General features: G+C 37.7%; 2 protein-coding genes across 5 annotated transcripts; both read left to right on the forward strand.

The window, feature by feature from the left end:
• The first annotated feature begins 5398 nt into the window (after window positions 1-5398).
• LOC136348983 (glutamate receptor ionotropic, kainate 2-like) lies at window positions 5399-11829 on the forward strand. Its single transcript, XM_066300203.1, has 14 exons — window positions 5399-5572; window positions 5630-5920; window positions 5972-6179; window positions 6230-6428; window positions 6483-6612; window positions 6661-6785; window positions 6833-7057; window positions 7109-7312; window positions 8380-8464; window positions 10315-10591; window positions 10646-10853; window positions 10908-11130; window positions 11182-11297; window positions 11350-11829. The coding sequence occupies exons 1-14, from the start codon at window positions 5497-5499 to the stop codon at window positions 11746-11748; spliced, it is 2766 nt and encodes a 921-aa protein (XP_066156300.1). The 5' UTR covers window positions 5399-5496; the 3' UTR covers window positions 11749-11829.
• Window positions 11830-11942: 113 nt separating this feature from the next.
• On the forward strand, window positions 11943-15652 carry LOC136348987 (uncharacterized). Of its 4 annotated transcripts, none has more exons than XM_066300210.1 (6): window positions 11943-13779; window positions 13821-13958; window positions 14011-14115; window positions 14169-14320; window positions 14373-15173; window positions 15222-15652. In XM_066300210.1, the coding sequence occupies exons 1-6, from the start codon at window positions 13749-13751 to the stop codon at window positions 15603-15605; spliced, it is 1611 nt and encodes a 536-aa protein (XP_066156307.1). In that variant the 5' UTR covers window positions 11943-13748; the 3' UTR covers window positions 15606-15652. The 4 variants fall into 4 exon arrangements, with proteins under 4 accessions (XP_066156307.1, XP_066156310.1, XP_066156308.1 ...); XM_066300213.1 differs by having other exon boundaries at window positions 14235-14320; XM_066300211.1 differs by having other exon boundaries at window positions 13830-13958.
• The last annotated feature ends 1865 nt before the right edge of the window (window positions 15653-17517 follow it).

Here is a 17517-nt window from a genome sequence, read left to right on the forward strand (position 1 = left end):
GAGATTTAACAAATCGGTGAATACTATGTTTTATTGTTACAAAACAAAACTGTACCCATGGGCTGAAAGACCGTATGGGTCGATGGCCCCTTTCTACTGGAAATAAAGATATATATATATATATGTTTTATTAAATAAACATCAGATTTAAAACACTATTCAGGTAACAACGAAAAACGAAATTTATTAGTAAATGTTGTCATGTAAGGAACGGTAAAAACCGTTTTTTATTTCATTTCAAAAACAACCGGGTTTTAAATTTGATTTTTATTTAATAAAACATAGTATCCATCGATTTGTTAAATCTTGATTTTCTCAAACACTAACACCCTGTATTTCTTGAAACTAATTTTTTTAAATTTAAGCGAATTCAGAATGTTGGTAAAAAATCAGCAGGAATTATCGAAAAGGGCGTAATTAGATTTAAAAAAAAAATGCGTTGTTGCGCCCTTTTTGAAACGACACGTCAGCCCTATTCAAAGCTATTATCATTTACGAGATATCGACCTATATTCGGGCTGTGTAAAACGTCGAAAAATCCTAGTTTTTGAGCGTCATTTAAAATTTTTTCATCCCGATCGACTGCTTCAGACCGCGTTGAGTTCCTGAAGCCTTCAAAACGCAATTTCGAGCCCTAAAGGAGGATGAAAATTTTCCGTTTCTCGGGCTAAAATGTCAACATATCTCACTATTCTAAGGCGTATTTGGGCATTAAAATCCCCGCAGATGTTGGTCAGTTCGATAGTCATCGACTTAATAATTTATATGCATATAATACCCGGTATCGAGGGATTAACAATTTAAATCTAACAGTAAAATTTTTGGACCTAAATGCGGGCTTCGGAACAATGGGTGTAAGAAATCATGTTGATGCAGACAGTTAGGTGAGTGGGTGTCCCTGGGATGGAGAAATGTCAAATGGGATAAATGGGTTGCATTGGCATACCATCTTCTCTTTAGTCCTGGTTAATAAAGGGAAACCTAATTAAGGATTCGGCAGTAAAACGTTAGTGGTTGATTTACTGCCGCTAATGGCATACTTGAAGCGAAACCAAGAGGAGAGATAAAAGAAATCGCGAGTCTTCTCTTCCTTCCAAACTGCATTATTTATCACCTCGGTGCCGTATAAAGAAAAATGTTAATGTCGAACCATTGTCCGGCTTTTACCCATTAACCAGCTCTTTGGGGCCCAGATGCGTTCAACCATACCTATATCTCGCAGGTACCACGTTCGTAATCATTTTTTTTTCTGATAATTTCGTCTTGGGTCGTTCCACTTGCACGAGATTGTACATTTTTAATTTCAGTCTTGAAATAATAAATTTTAGATTTTAATCACTTTTATGGGTCCTCTAACACTTTTGCACACACTATAAGTATTCAGATAGAACGGCTGCGTTTCGGTCGCAACTCGTTCCGTTTCCGAGATGATGCACTTTTTTCGGTGTTAAATATCGACAAACCTAACAGCTTTCATTTGAAATGATCCGCTAATTACATGAAACGAATTCGCTAATAATTCCGACCTAATTGGATAAATGTTGCTTTTTAGTCCCATTGTTTTCTCTGTAATGCATGGTTTCTCCGTCTACTCATTCATCTGGTTCGAAAAGTATGTGGGTAAAACGATGATTAATTCATTACTGGTTATGGATTTGCTTTCTTTTTCCCCGGTCAGGCCGAGATGGTTAATCTGACTTTGTTTAGCCGCGTAATGCATCATATTGTCATTTATAGCGGGTCACATTAGATGCGCCATTTGCGTGACCTTTTAGTTACGCAAGCGGTATCGTGACATCTTTTTCAGCTTGCCAGGCAGGGGCTCCTTGGACCTCAACTAAAAATCAAATTTCGAAGTTTTACTTTAGAAAATATAATTGCAGAAATTAGGGACGTAGAACGCAGGTTTGCGTTAATAGCTAAGCTAACTTGCATCGACCTCATTGCGACAAGATTGAAACAATTCCGATAACACTCGATTGTTTTGGTGGGGGCGTGTCCCGAAGCTCCGGCAAAAAGCCTTAAAAATTCGATCGAATATTTTTTCCAGGGGCGTAGAGAGTAGGGTTCTGCCCACTCAGCAACAGCCACTTATGACAGTCTTTCTGGGTCGAATAAAAAAAATAGAAATGGCTTTCAAATGCGCGGATACAACGTGGGATTTTTGAATTTAGCTACCTTGGAAACCATCGAACCTTGCGTCCACGGTCGGCACCGGCACGTCTGTGAGGCGTCGTTTGTGAGAAGAAACATATTTTGATGCAGATTCCCCGTAAATTTCATCAATACAACTTTTTTTTGCTTTCGCTCTACAAATTTACAAATTAAAAATGCCCTAATCGATGGTAAAGGAACTTTTGAATTTGAATGCATTCGTGCCCTGAAGTAATGCGTAACGGCGGTTCCGGGGCGGAAGAGGGGAGGTGGTTTTAGCGGGTAGGCGGGCGACTTCGGCCATTCCGGAAGATCGAATCCCACACTACCTGGCCCCAACTACACCCTGGGTCAGGTGTCTTTAAAAGATTTCCACCTCCTCGCAAAAAAAAAAAAAATTATGCATTTGAAGACAAAGCATATTTTACGTTCAACAAGGCTTAGTTTAGCAGACACAGGCAGGTCAAATTTAATTTAAAAAATGAACTATGGAAAATTTCTCAAAAAAGGATTAAAGATTCCTTAACGAAACTTTGGAGGCGTCTACGGCCTGTCTTCACGCTAAGAGATATTTTTCAGGAAAAACGGTACGCTACTAGCTTTTCTGAAAATGAAAATTATTCATGAATTTCTCGTTCAATTGTGAAGAACTAGTCTCTCTTGAGATTTTTTCATGCCGCCCACCTTTTCCTAGTAAAAAAATTAAAACAATATTAGTAATTTCTCAAAAGTGCACCCGCCATTAACACAGGTGACTTTTTACCATGAAAATTGAGTTGAAATTTGACTAAAGATGAAAGAAATGGTGTTTTACAAAGTATGCTGAAATATGCCAAGTTGGATAAACTCCAATGCGGTTCTACGTTACACACCTAACCATATAAAAAACATGGTAAAAAGCAAAACAGCAACAGCATCGTAAAGTCTTTGTAAATGTTTCACCATATAAAAAGAATAGCGGTAAAAAACGCAAATATTTTTCGAAAAAATATGAAAAAATTCAAAACGATGCTTTTAAGCCAGTGCGGTACTTCTCGCAGAATAGCATGAGCAGTAGTAGACGTCAAGATCAACTTTACTCCGAAGCTTTAAATAGTTAAACCCAATAGATATTACAAAGACCTCTTTGACCCTCTTTTATATATACGAAAAAGGGTTTTATCTCACCCAAGAAAAACGTCCGTATTATGTCAGTCTGGATGAAGAATTACCTGAAGGAACTTGTAAAAGTAAGCGATTCATCACAAAAGCGATGTTTATAGCTCCGGTAGCAAGCCCTCGAAACCATGTTCATGGAAAACTATCTTCTGACGGGAAAATGGGAATTTGGCCGTTCTTTCCGCTAAAGAAGCAAAAAAAAACAGTAAAAACCGTCAAGAAGGCAGCATTTTTACTAAAAATATTGAATACGTCAATACTAGAGAATGCAAAAAAATTATTTCGAAAAATGGTATACCTGCATTTAAAGCCCAGTTTCTGAGATAAAAAAAAATAGTTTGTACAGGGTGTCCGGAAATAACGTTGAACTATTTTGAAAGGTGATTCTAGAAATTAAAATAATAAAAAAAGGACTTGTAAATACACCCCAAAAATTGTCTCTTAAAGAAGCTACAAACCCTTAGAGGTAGAACTCTGAAGATGTTTTTTCGCAATATTTTCGAAACGGTTTACGCTAAAGTTATGACATTTGATTTTCTTAACTTAACTTTAACCTTTACTTTACTTTTACTTTAAACTTTACTTAAAAAATCTAACTTTTATTGATATATTCAAAACCGTTTGAGATATGTAAGTGAAATTTGGCATGTTTTGAGAGTTAATGTAGACGCATTTATTTATGCAAAAGGGCTATTTTTCGTTTCACCAGTGACGTACGTACGGACACCTCTCAGCACATTTTTAAAGAAAAACATGGTGCGCCACTGCTTTGTATCAAAATAAAAATTATTTTTAGAAGTTTAATTTCATTTAGAAGAGAAATGCTCACTTGACTCTTTTTCGTCCGACGTATCGTTTGCCAGTAAAGAATTGAATACCGTCTATATGCACGATATTCTCTAAATGGTTTTAATAATATTAAGTTTGTTTTAAATATTATTTATTTGCTATAACATTATAGAAATTGTTCAAATTGGTGGCCATTTTGTTCAATACATAATTGAGCTCGCCTGTTCATTGATACTCTGATACGTTGAAATATTCCAGGTGTGTTTTAACTTTAACACCCTGTATCTTCTTAATGAAGCATTATTGGAATATGGTTTATATAGGGAGTCATATTATTTTTCAATGTACTATTACCCACTGAAATATAATGAAACACTTGTGGGACACCCTGTATAATTGTACTTGTGAATACTTGCAAGAGCCGAAAACCTTAAAGTTCGACAGCCCGCTTCTTCTCGTAAAAGCAAAGAGTGAAATAAATAAATAAATAACATTTATCCGTTATAATTTAAATTTTTTAAAAATAAATGTTTGTGTTTTTTCATGTTTCTTTAATCGTGCAAAAAACAGGTCTTGATGTAACCTGCGGCCGGACGTAACGACCCTTTTTACTCGGTCCCCTCGCCGTCGTCATATTCTCCTTTCGCTGTACCTTCAATTGGACTTATCACGTGACCCGCATTCCGATTTAAACAAATCCGCCATTTTGCCCTGCCGGTGACGTAGGCAACATTTAGTTGCTTACGTCGCCGGTAGGGCAAAATACGCAAAAGTCAAAATACAGTTTTCTTCCTTATTTCATGACGCTTCTGATTCTTTTAAAAATGTGAATTTGTTAAAAATTTAAATTCGAGAGGGCAATTTAGGGCCGCACGGTGCTCACCACAATTTACCCATTACTGAATGAAAATACTACGCGAGCAACATTACGCCATCAACAACATACCAGTGGTATAATGCATCATACAAGGACAACCATAAAAGAAGAACAATACGCCTTCAATAGCTTTCGCTTTCAGCGACATTGCGATGAATTAAAACAATACCGGAATCATAACGATTATCTTCAAGGAATCAGGTCAAAAGGTCCCATCGCCATCCTCACTTCGGCCTTCTTGCGGTTGTTTGCAGTCATTGAAAATCAGGATGAAAACGATTATTGTGAACATTACGACCTGATTATGCGGTTTCTAAAGGAAGTCAGAGTCGATCAAAACTTGGCAGGGAAATATCTGAATTCTAAGCTTGAAATATTCGGGGGATATATTTAGATCTCCAGAGCGAGATTATTCCAAAATAAACGGACGAGTCGCAGTGCTTAAAGTGCTCCTGAAAAGCGTGTCAATATTCGAGCTTTATTATAGTCCACTTTAAACGTAATGTAATGTAGGAAAGATGCTCCCAAAAACAACAATTTTCATCGCAATTTTCTCGCTCGTCGTCAGTGCCCATGGGGAAAGCTTCAGTTTGGGTGAGTCTTCAAAAACGCCAAACGAATCGAAAATTAAAAGCAAATAATTATTCAAAGGGGGCTTCTTTGAGGAGGGCGAGAGTGAACTAAACCAGTTAGCCTTTAAACTGGCAATTACAAAAGTCAACGAAAAAGGGGAAGATTTGCAGCTGCAGCCCCTCTGCAAAATCCTCCCTAATCAGGACCCCTTTGGCAGCATTAAAACCACATGTGAAGCCGTGAAAGAAAAAATCGTGGGGGTATTTGGGCCTAAATCCCTGGCAAACATCAACTCGGTCCAGTCAGTTTGCGATGGGAAAGAAATCCCTCATATGTTGACCAGGTGGATGTATTATCCACTACGACCTGGTGAGTTAAAGTAGGAAATTTCTGGTGATCAATACAGGAATCGGAAATAAGGCACCGCCATCAACTTTTATCCATCTGCCTCCTTGCTGACCAAAGCTTACTGGGACATCATCCAAAGGTGGGATTGGAAGACCTTCACTGTATTGTATGAGGATGATGAGAGCTTGCTTAGAATATCTGAGCTATTGGTGCTGGCAAAGGAGGAAGGGATTGTGGTGACTGTGGAGCAGCTGGATAGGGACGGCACTGGGAATTATAGGTGGGACCGTTGTACCATTGGTCGAAACAATACGAAAACGTTCGTTCTAGAGACGCTTTAAAAAGGGTTTGGAAAACCAAACAGAAATACCTAGTGATTGATTGCCACCTAGACAACTTGGTGGAGGTTCTGGTCCAGTGCCAGCAGCTCGGTTTAATGACCAGCGACTACAGCTACTTCCTCACTAATTTGGATGCACACACCAAGGAACTTTCACCCTTCAAATGGAGCCAGACCAATATCACTGGAGTAAATCTCAGTAAATGGCTTATTAATCCTCAAGTGAACCACTAAATCCTTTAGATTAGAATGATAAATCCGGACTCAGCCTACGTGCAAAAAATCAGCAAGGACCTAATTCCAGACACAGACCCTACGGACGAGCCAGTTCAAATAGCTTCAAAGCTGGAAACTGAGGCAGCTTTCATATTCGGTAAGCAAGCTTCCAAGTCTTTTCATAAAGTCTAAGAACAGTTTTCAGATGCGGTTCACATGTTTTATGAAACCTTAAAGAAACTTCATATATCCACACCACTGCCATCTCTGGATTGCGACCAAGCTAAAAGTTGGGAAGTTGGATATTCCTTCGTGAATATTCTTAAGGCTGTAAGTTGATGACTACTCCGTCGTATTATAGTTTAAACCCACAATAGTCCAGCTACAAAGGGCTGACTGGGACTATAGAGTTCAACAACGAGGGCCAAAGAAACACCTTTGGGTTGGAAGTGTACGAAATAAGAGAGGGGGGCATCATCAATGTGGGGAACTACAACTCCACTTTGGAGAGGCTCATTGTGGTGCCTCAGCACCATGTGGTTGAGGAGATTGTCGATGAAGACAGCATGAGAAACAGGACTTTTGTCGTTGTGATTTCCTTGGTAAGTGTGTCAAAAAATCAAATTAAAACCACATTAAGAAATTTTCCATAGACTGAGCCTTATGGAATGTTAAAAGAAACCTCAGAAAATTTGGTGGGAAATGACAGATATGAAGGCTTCAGCATTGATTTGATTCACGAGTTGTCTCTCATTGAGGGGTTCAATTATACCTTTACCGTGCAGCATGATGGTAAAAATGGAAATAAAGAAGCTAATGGGCAGTGGAGTGGCATGATTGGGAAGGTCATGAATGGGGTAAGAGTTGTTATTGTTAATTAACTTTTGTATATCAGTATGATTGACGTACCTGGATCACCATGAAGACCCCTTTTATAACCAAAAACACTATTGAAATCTACGGTCTTTCTCAGCAAAATTTAGCTCTAGTAAGGGAAAAACTTTAGGAAAATCCTTGCGGGTAATTTCAAATAGAAAGAAGAGCGATATTGGAGGACTTCTGCTTCCAAGTGATATCCAAAAGCTTTCAGGAAAAACCCCTTTGAAAGATTTTTCCACGCTTCGACAGGCTTACACCTCGGATATTGTCCCTTTAGACCTCCCACTGGAACTCATTATTTCCATATTAAATGACGAGCATTACTGAGAAATGAGGTACCGCTAAATGGTCTTAATGAGTTGATACTCCACCCTTTGAGAATTGAGAGAGAATTTTGACGCGTAGTGCGTTCATCCTCACCGAAGAAATTATTAATGATGGCCTAGATAAGAAGAGTCTTTTGAAGGTTTGCCAAGCGATCCAACTCAATGATACTCTAAAAAATTCAAATATTAGGTTTGAGTCTATCGAAAGAGATATAGGAGAGGTGTAGGTTGAGGCAATGAAACTGAATGTATGGAGCATTACAATTACCATGGAAGAGAGAAAAAGAGAAGGAGAGAGAGGGAGTGGGAGAGGGAGAGGGAGAGGGAGAGGGAGAGGGAGAGGGAGAGGGAGAGGGAGAGGGAGAGGGAGAGGGAGAGGGAGAGGGAGAGAGAGAGAGAGAGGGAGAGGGAGAGAGAGAGAGAGAGGGAGAGGGAGAGGGAGAGGGAGAGGGAGAGGGAGAGGGAGAGGGAGAGGGAGAGGGAGAGGGAGAGGGAGAGGGAGAGGGAGAGGGAGAGGGAGAGAGAGAGAGAGAGAGAGAAAACTTAGGAATGTGTGAACAGAAATAGGACGGTTGCAAAGAATGATGGTGATAACAACAAGGAGGGGGAGACTATGAAATTATATTTTGAGTATAAACAATAAAAAACGTTGATTTAATGTTTGAAAATGTTTGTTTACATAAATTGTTATAATAGAGAAAATTTATTTTTGTATGCAGGCGGCAGATATGGCTATTACAGATTTAACTATTACATCAGCTAGGGCCAGTGCCGTGGATTTTACAATACCTTTCATGAATTTAGGTAAGGAGAAGTATAACTTCATTTAAAATGTTTAAGTTTATTCTTCATGAAATTGAAATTATTTACTACAATATGTCATTCTTTTTTTCACTTATATATTATTTAATTCTTTTTTTTGCTAATAAGTTCCTTTAACATACAAGGTGTTTTTGAAGATAGTGCCATAATTTCAACCACGTATTCGAATTCCTAAAATATGACAAAAACTTCGTGTAAACATAATATATCGAAAGGCGCTTCGTTATCGATATAGGTACACATCGATATACAGAGTGCGAAAGGTTGGATCCTAAAGATATTTTTGTATTTTATTATGACTTTTTGTTTTCTTTCTGAGTATAAAGAAATTGGTACATTTTCCCATGGATGGATAATACAGAAAGGTAATGCTTGAAAAACCTAAACCTACCTAAACTATCTACCTAAATTTTTTGACTTTAACTTAACTGATAATTTTATAGGAAAAATATTAAATATGAAGATTATTAAATAAAAAAGATACTCTTTTTGAAGGTCGAAATTTTCAAGAATTCTCGATAAAATTAAAATTTAATAAATTAGTGGATACCAGACTTTATAAGGCACACATCAAATTTCAAACTCAGTCGACATTGAAATTAAACAAAAACATATTTTTTACATGACCATACATAACAGCATTTGTTAATAAATTTTGATTTTTCGTTTTCCCCGAAACACTGTTTAATTACAATAAATATTAGAAAAAATGAATTTTAAATCTGCTGTTTATTTAATAAAACATAGTATCTCCCGATTTCTTAAATTTCAATTTTTTAGAAAACTCTTAAAGATTTCGTATAATTTTTTACATAAAAACTGTTCAAATTTAATGTTTTTCGTATAATGTCATCAATAAAGTTAAGTACAAAAAAGGTTAGGTACTTGTTAAGCACTACCGCCATGTATTACCCATCTCTAAAAAGATGAGGCAATTTCTTAATAGAGATTCGAAAAAAGCACAAACAGTTATAATAAAGTACAAAATTTTATTGTTCATCTCGAAAAAAAAGCATCTTCAGCAACTGACCTTTCACACTCTGTATATCAAAAATGAATCCTCTCTCTATATACGTTTACACAAAGTTTTTGTTATATTTTGGAACTAGATCATGTGGTTGAATTTATAGAATTACGTTCAGAGACACCTTATATAAGAATGAAATTATGTAAAATTTTTCGGTCTAGAATCTTGATATTAAGGTGAATGTAATCGTGTTAACTATTATTCTAAACAATTTAACTTTTCTAATGCTTCTAATGAATAAAGTGATGAAAATGTACGTATTTAAAATAATGCAAAGTAAAAAATCACATAACTTTTCTTAAGTATCAGCATTTTCGTTTAAAAATTTACAAAATCACCATTAAATTTCTTTACATTCGCTAAATCCCCAAAGCGAAGTTCCGCAATATAAGAGTAGTTAAACAAAACAGCGTTTTCTAATTAGCTTCAAACATGTTATTTTTTTCTCATTTCGCTCTTCACTAAAAAATTAACAAGAAAATGGCATAAGTTTGAACAGGTTCAACATGAGCCTGGAAACTCTACACCATTAATATTGTTGCTAATCTTAATTCTTATTCGAGTTATGAAATGGAGTTATCTCCGTTTATTTCATTTAGTCACTAGTTTGAATTATAAAAATTACCATCCTATCAACAATATAAATAAGCCAGTTGGCTAGAATCTTGATATTATGGTGAAACATAGTGCAAACTTATATCAATAAATCTGATTTTCCTGATTATTTTAAGGAATAAAATAATTAAAAAGCAATTAATTTAGTTTAAAATGTTATCAAAATAATAATTTGAGGGATCTTCCATAGGAATTAGTATTCTCTTTCAAAAACCTACAAAATCTCCACCAAATTTCTTCTCATTCGCCGAGCCCTTCGCCATAGACACGTGGATAGCCCTGGCAATAGCTTTCGCCGTAGTTTCTCTGTCCTTTTTCCTCTTGGGGCGAATTTGTCCCGATGAATGGAATAATCCGTATCCTTGTGTAGAAGAACCCGAGTATCTGATCAACCAGTTTACAATGTCTAATTCCGTATGGTTCGCCACTGGTGCTATGTTGCAACAGGGATCCGAAATTGCTCCCATGTATGTTATAACACTCAACCTTTCCATTTTTAAAAAAAATGTAGTCACTTTCAGAGCTATCCCTACAAGACTGGTATCAGGAGTATGGTGGTTCTTCGTCCTCATTATGGTGTCCTCCTACACTGCCAACTTAGCCTCTTTTCTCGTCAGCGAAAGCAACATAGAGCTAATCACAGACGTAAAAAGTCTTGTCGAAAACGCTGATAAATATGGAATTCGCTATGGTTCTAAAATGAGTGGAGCCACGATGGAATTTTTTGAGGTAACCACTAATATCCAAAATGAACCAAAAGAATTAATATTCTACCTACATTAGAGCAGCACCAATGAGCTGTACTTGCAAATCGGCAGACACATGAGGGAACATCCCGAAGACATGCCCTTAGAAAACAAAGAAGGTGTGGCTTGGGCTGAGACCATGAGATACGCGTTCTTCATGGAATCCACTTCTATTGACTACAACACTCAAAGGCATTGCAACCTTAAGAGGGTGGGAGATCCGCTGGATGAAAAGGGCTACGGAATCGCCTTGAAGAAAGGTTTGCTAATCGACATTTTTTCTTTATTTCTTCGTTAAACCAATTTTTCAGACTCTCGCTATAGAAACAAATTGAGTACAGCAATTCTCAAACTTCAATCCTCCGGAGTGATTGAGAAAATTCGAAAGAAATGGTGGGAAGAAAGGAAAGGTGGTGGCCAATGCACGGTATATAACATTTAGTTCCCAAAAAGAAACACACATTGAATCAAATCTTTAGGGCCCCACAGACGACACAGAAGCTACTCCCTTAGACCTACAAAATGTAGAGGGTATTTTCTATGTAACAATCTTTGGTACCATCCTGGGGGCCGTTTTAGTGCTCTTTGAGTACTCCTTTTACATCATGAGACTCAGCAAGAGGACTAAAATTCCTCTTGGCACGACCCTAAAAAAAGAATTGAAATTCTTCTTCAAGTTTGGTAGTAATGTAAAACCGGTGCTGGAAGGGTCTGAAACGGATGAGAAGTCACACGAGGAGTCCCAAACCAAAACTGTGAGTCAGAGGTCTAAAACTAAGTCAGAGCAGTCCCAGATTACATCCAATGGGAATACAGTGCGGCCTTACGGATTCGTTTTGAGTCATTCCTTGGATAGATTGACTGATTCTCCCTCTTAAGGGGTGAGTTCGGAGATAGATTAGACATAAGATGTTTTAAGCAGTTTCTTCGAGTTAATTAAAGATACTACTTGTGCAAAAGAGTTGTTTTCATTACTTTTTAATTTTCAGTTAAATTACAAATAGACAAAGCTGAACTTAGCTGAGAAGTAAGAATTGCTTACTTCTCTGTCGAGATTTAAAATTGAATTTGAATTGAAATGAGAAAGAGAGATAGAAAGAGGTGAAGGTTGCAGAAACTGAACAAAATTCTGGGTAAATTTTCGGCTAGATAGCATAGAACGGAAGTTGCACTAAGCTGATATGAAAAGATGTTTTCGTCACTCTTTTCAGGCAAAATAGTAAGAAACCTGAAAGTGCTCTTTAAGTAACTCATCCTTTGAATGGCGTTCAACACAGTATTTTCACTCAAAATTTTTGTCAAATGAGGGGGCGAAATTATTTAACAGACGAGGGTTGAATTCCTCACTCAGTCACAAACTCAAAATTTGAGTAGAGCCAAGGAGGCAAAAATGATTCAAACGACATGATAAAAAGCATGCTCAAGTCGCTCTTTTAACTCAATGATCCAACGCGGTGAGGACGAACATTTTAGTCAGATTTTTTTAATAAATGAAAATTTTTTGGCTCAAAACTTGAGGTTCGTCTAAGAGGTAAAGTTATTGTCGAAGAAAGGTAATTGAGTGTTGAATTTGGTTGACAGATGGGGACTTTAGTTCGCACCGTTTATCTTTAAGATTAACCAAATCAAGGAGGTAAAATTCTAGAATTGCTGTTTAAGTGACGCATATTTTCATCGTTTTTCTGGTTAAGTACACTCGAGTATTCCTCACTGTTTAGTTTGAAATTTGATTAAGCGCAGCATTGTCGAAAAAACTTCAGGAAGCAAGCTTAAATTTTTTCGTCGTTTTAGGCTTAAAATTTCAAGCAAATTAGGACGCAAAGGAAGCATAGAATACTATGATTTTTCGATATTTTTTTCAGCCGAAATTTGCAACAAATTGGGAAAGACACCAAAATAATACGATAAATGAAGTTCATTTCGATTTCTCGTTCTGTCATGAATCAAAACAAAACATAATTTCAACATCAAAATGTAATATTCAGAAATGAGTTTTCGAACGCAGCTATGCCAAACAATCGCCCGTTGTTCTATACCGCCAGCGGAAAAATATTAGCAGCTGCGTGCCGAAATTACAACTTGTACGTTCTCAAGTTACTATTCACTTGTGATGATGATCCTCATTGATTTTGAAACGACACCTCGCTTTAGAATTATTCATGTCTTGAACGCAAACTCAAACCATCCTTTTAAGCCAATTACAAGAGTTTTTATGCTTCTTAGACCACGTTCGTTAGCAATAAGAATAATTTCTCCGGCAAATTCTTTGTATAATCGACAACCACCTTGATATCTTTACACATACAAAAATGTAATAATTACCATAACAAACAGTGGCAATTAGAGTGAAAAGGAATATGTGTGCTCTCGAAAGGAAAGGCTCTCGAGCGGGAGAGAACTGGTTGACACGAAAATTATAATCTTTTATAATTATTGTTATTTGTAATTGTTTATATTACACATTAGCAGGTACTAGTGTATTCCATTCCGAGCTACCAGGGCTGATTAATTATTGCCAACATCTGTTTCGTGAAACCATACCTCCGCGAGTTTTTCGATAAATATCTCACAAACGTTAGAGTCTCCAATGTTTATGTATTTTTTAAATTTCTCAATGATTCAAAGGGAATTCAGAGCAATTCACATTCTTATGTAAAAGTCCTGGTATGCGATATTAGCAAAGTAAATTGCTAATGCGAAAGAAAGCTTTTCATGTTGTTCCAAGCAGGCGATGAAGCCGTAACAACGTTAGATACAGTTGGCAGCGTTTGCGATTCAAAACCAGTGTATTCCTAATAATTATAAGAAAATTTAATGTTTTTGAGGAATTTTAAGAACGTAAATGTGGGCTTAAGTCAAGGGTTAACAGTCTTGCAGAATGGCGTGGTTCCAGAACTTCAACCTCTTCGGTAAGTTTGACGGTAGTCCGAAATCCATTTAATTAGTACAGATTTTGAAGGGGGCTATCAAAAAATGACCTCAGTTCTCCTATATTTGCTTCTATTAGTGGTGGGACTGATCACCATGTGGCTAAGAAAAGAGCTTTTGACTTGGATTTTGATCCAGATTGATGGGGTTTACCTACCAGGTAAGTGCTTGATTACTCAACCGTAAAGTTTTATGCAAATCTACTTTCGCAGTAATATCGGTTCCCTATCCTTTCTTCAACCGCGGAAGAACCATAATTGATTGGGCAAAGCAGCGGCTTCCTAGACAATGGTCATCCCACTTGGACACTCTTTCAGGTACTTCTCATTTCAATTACAGCAAATTTTGCTAAGATTCCTTACCATATTAGGTGGTCTTGTTGATTTCTGGCAAGACGGCTCTCTTCTCTGCACTCTCATAAATTCTGCTATTCCAGGAGCCTGCTCTAACCCCTATAGACACTGGAACCAACCCCCTAACCACGCCCAAGAAGTCGCCTTCAAGTATTTAGGAATCGCCCCTGTAAGTTTGAAAAACACTCAATTACGACCCTTTACACAACGATCAATTCCAGGTCTTCAAAGATTTTCCATCCCCCCTTACTCCAACCCTTAAAAACAGATTTCTTAACTATCTGTCGGTTGTTTATAAATCGATAAATGTATTGGAGAGGGAGCGGTTGCTATATCGCTTAACAACCCCTAAATTTCTGGCAAGGGGGATGGGGCTGTATACCGCAGAACAATACAAGGAGGCTGAGTTTTTCATTTATTCAACTCAAGACTTGGTCAGTTTGTTTAACGTGGAAGTGTGTTTTACGGGGCCCTTTTCATCGAGGTTCAAGACCACGGTCTTAGAGCTTTTGACCAAGCAAAGAAAAAGTTCAAATAATTCGTTTAAAGTTGAGTCAAAAACCAAGAAAATAAAGCTGCAAATAGAGGTGCAAAAAGATAGAGTCAAAGTTGTTTATATTGCAAATTTCTGCGGTATTCACGAAATTAGTTTGAGCCACGATCACGAGAGCGTCATGGGAAGCCCCTTTTTCGTTAACGTAGTAAACTATGCCAGGATTTCGTTAGAGAATAGGCAAACCTCTTTGCCTTTAAAGGCAATTTCCAAGCCATTGCTCAATAGCTTCTGGCAAACTCAGGATCTTCCCGTGAGCATCACCCCCAAGTCGTGGACCATATACTTCGCAGAGCAGCACTATTCCTGCTTCCAAAAATTCGCCAACAGCTGCTTTCGGACACCCTGTAACATCACTAGAGCTTCTCCAGTGTTTAGCCAGAGCAATAGTGCTTCCCCAGTATGTAGAAGGCATATTGTGCCAGAAGACAAAATTATTGGAAAATTGCCTGCTAAAATACGAAGAAAGGTAATTAAGAGGATCCTAAATATTACATTCTGATGTCTGTTTTTGCAGGCTTCACACTTTAAAAAGTCCTGCTCTTATGATTCTTCAGTTTCTTCTTCGTCTGAAAACTCAAATGAGGTTGATGCAGAAATCCTAAGTAAAAGACGAAATTATTGGGTGGAGAAGAAGAAGCAATTCTGGGAAAGTGTCTTCAATGAAGATTGGAACGAGACACGGAATTGCCCACCAGCAGTAGCTTCACGAAATACTAGACTGAAACATGTAGACTCTCTGTATCTTCTCAGGAAACGTCCTGTTTCAAAGTCTCTAAGCGACCTGCGCAAAAGCGAGATTCAACATGAAGATTTAGTGAAACCTCATCAAGCTCGTTTGCTTCATATAAATGATCCTAGAACCCTTCCTGAGCCCTCAGATGATGATTCAGTAGCGTAACAACAATGTAACTTTTTTATTTTAATATATTTTTGTTTGTGCTTTAAGACCTTTTCAGAGTTTCTTTTAAGTAATTCCGGCTACACGGAGATATTATTTTTGAGTTTAATGAGAGTACTACCAATTTATCCAAAATTCATTGAGGATTTCCTAGTGGCGCCTTCGATAATACCTAATCAATCACCATGGGTTTAATCGCTAATCCTCTGTTGTTGTTATTGCACAGTGTTTTTATTTTGTTTATAAAACGATATTTGCGCACTTGTATCAGAAAAATTCCTCATCGCGAGTGTATTCACACATAAACATATACTATCACCTTTAACACCTAAATATATAGGGTGTCTCTAGAAAGTCTGTACAAAATCGTATCATAAATTTCTGAGGCAAACACATGACGATTTAATCTGATTTCCCCTAGTCCAAAAACGGGCGGTTATCAAAATACATGACGTCACAATGAGGAGTAAAAAAAGACAAAAATTAACTACCTAGTTCGTAATGCTACTGTTTGAACAAAATGCTGTATCGGGGGGTTTTTGGGAGAGAATTCAGAAACCGTTTACATTTTCAATTCATATGGTAGAGGGTGCTGTCAGCGCTAGGTGAACTCTTTTTATAGGCGCATGACTTTTTATATCACCCGGTATAAAATTTATTTGTGACTTAATTTCTGCTTTGCTCCGTATTTTACCAAAAGAGCGTGTTGGCACAAGTCCCTATGGATATTCCTTCTTGATATATTTGAAAGTTAATGTTCGCTGCAAATCTTGAAAAATAACTTCAAAGTACGTATTATACAGTCGAAACAAAAAACATTCAATTAATCTTCAATTTGCATTATTTTTTTGATTTTCATGTTTTTATTTGAATCTACCAGTTTTCGTATTATTCATTTTGCAGCACTGTACGAATAAATATGTACATACTTTAAAGTTATTTTTGCAAGACACGCAGCGAGCTTTAAACTTCAAATGTCTCAAGAAGTAATGCCCATGGGGACCTGTACCAACACGCTCTTTTTGTAAAATACGGAGCAAAGCAGAAATTAAGTCACGAATAAATTGTATACCGGGTGGTATAAAAAGTTATGCGCCTATAAAAAGAGTTCACCTAGCGCTGACAGCACCCTCTACAATGTGTATCGGAAATGCAAACGGCTTCTGAATTCTCGCCCCGAAAATCCCCCGGGGCAGCATTTTGTTCAAATAGTAGCATTTTTTTTTTATATAGAGGGGGAAAACCTTCGAAAGGTACCCGGTCTGGTGGACTGGCGACCGGGTCATGTGGGATTCACCCCCTGAAATGAGGCGCTGTTGGGAAAAAACCCAACATAAATCAGCGGTATCGCTGGGCTCCAATTAGGCCCTAAAGACGTTGGAACAATCCCAATATACATCTGCTGCATTGCACCCCGCGATGCAGCACTTACCCTCAGGTGCTTAAACCCGGCCACCGTGATGGCACTGGTTCCTTGAATTATCGCTGTTCCGATTTTTGGGGGGCACCAGATAAATCGGTCAAGGGAACCAGAGAGCCACATCTGGGCTTTGACATTGGAGATTCTTGGGAAAAAACTTTCCACAGAACTAGGGGGCGGTGTCGGTTGGGATTGGTCAAGATCTTGTCGTGGTGATCTCCCTCCAGCCCCACCATCCCTGGGACGCAAAAAATCTAGGACTCCCAAAAAACATTCTCTCCAAGACAGTACTCGCGAACGCTCTTCTTCCCGTTTTTCGGACGCTTTCGATCCCTGAACGCGGAACTCTATCAAAAATCTCTCTCACATAACTTAACTCTAAAACAGTGCTTGCGAACTCTCTCTTTCTCTCTCTCTCTCTCTCTCTCTCTCTGTCTCCCGTTTCTCGGACACTTCTCGATCCCTGAACGCGGAACACTATCAAACCTCTCT

The sequence above is a fragment of the Euwallacea fornicatus genome, chromosome 36 (genome assembly GCF_040115645.1).
Source record: "Euwallacea fornicatus isolate EFF26 chromosome 36, ASM4011564v1, whole genome shotgun sequence".
Classification (NCBI taxonomy): Eukaryota; Metazoa; Arthropoda; class Insecta; order Coleoptera; family Curculionidae; genus Euwallacea; species Euwallacea fornicatus.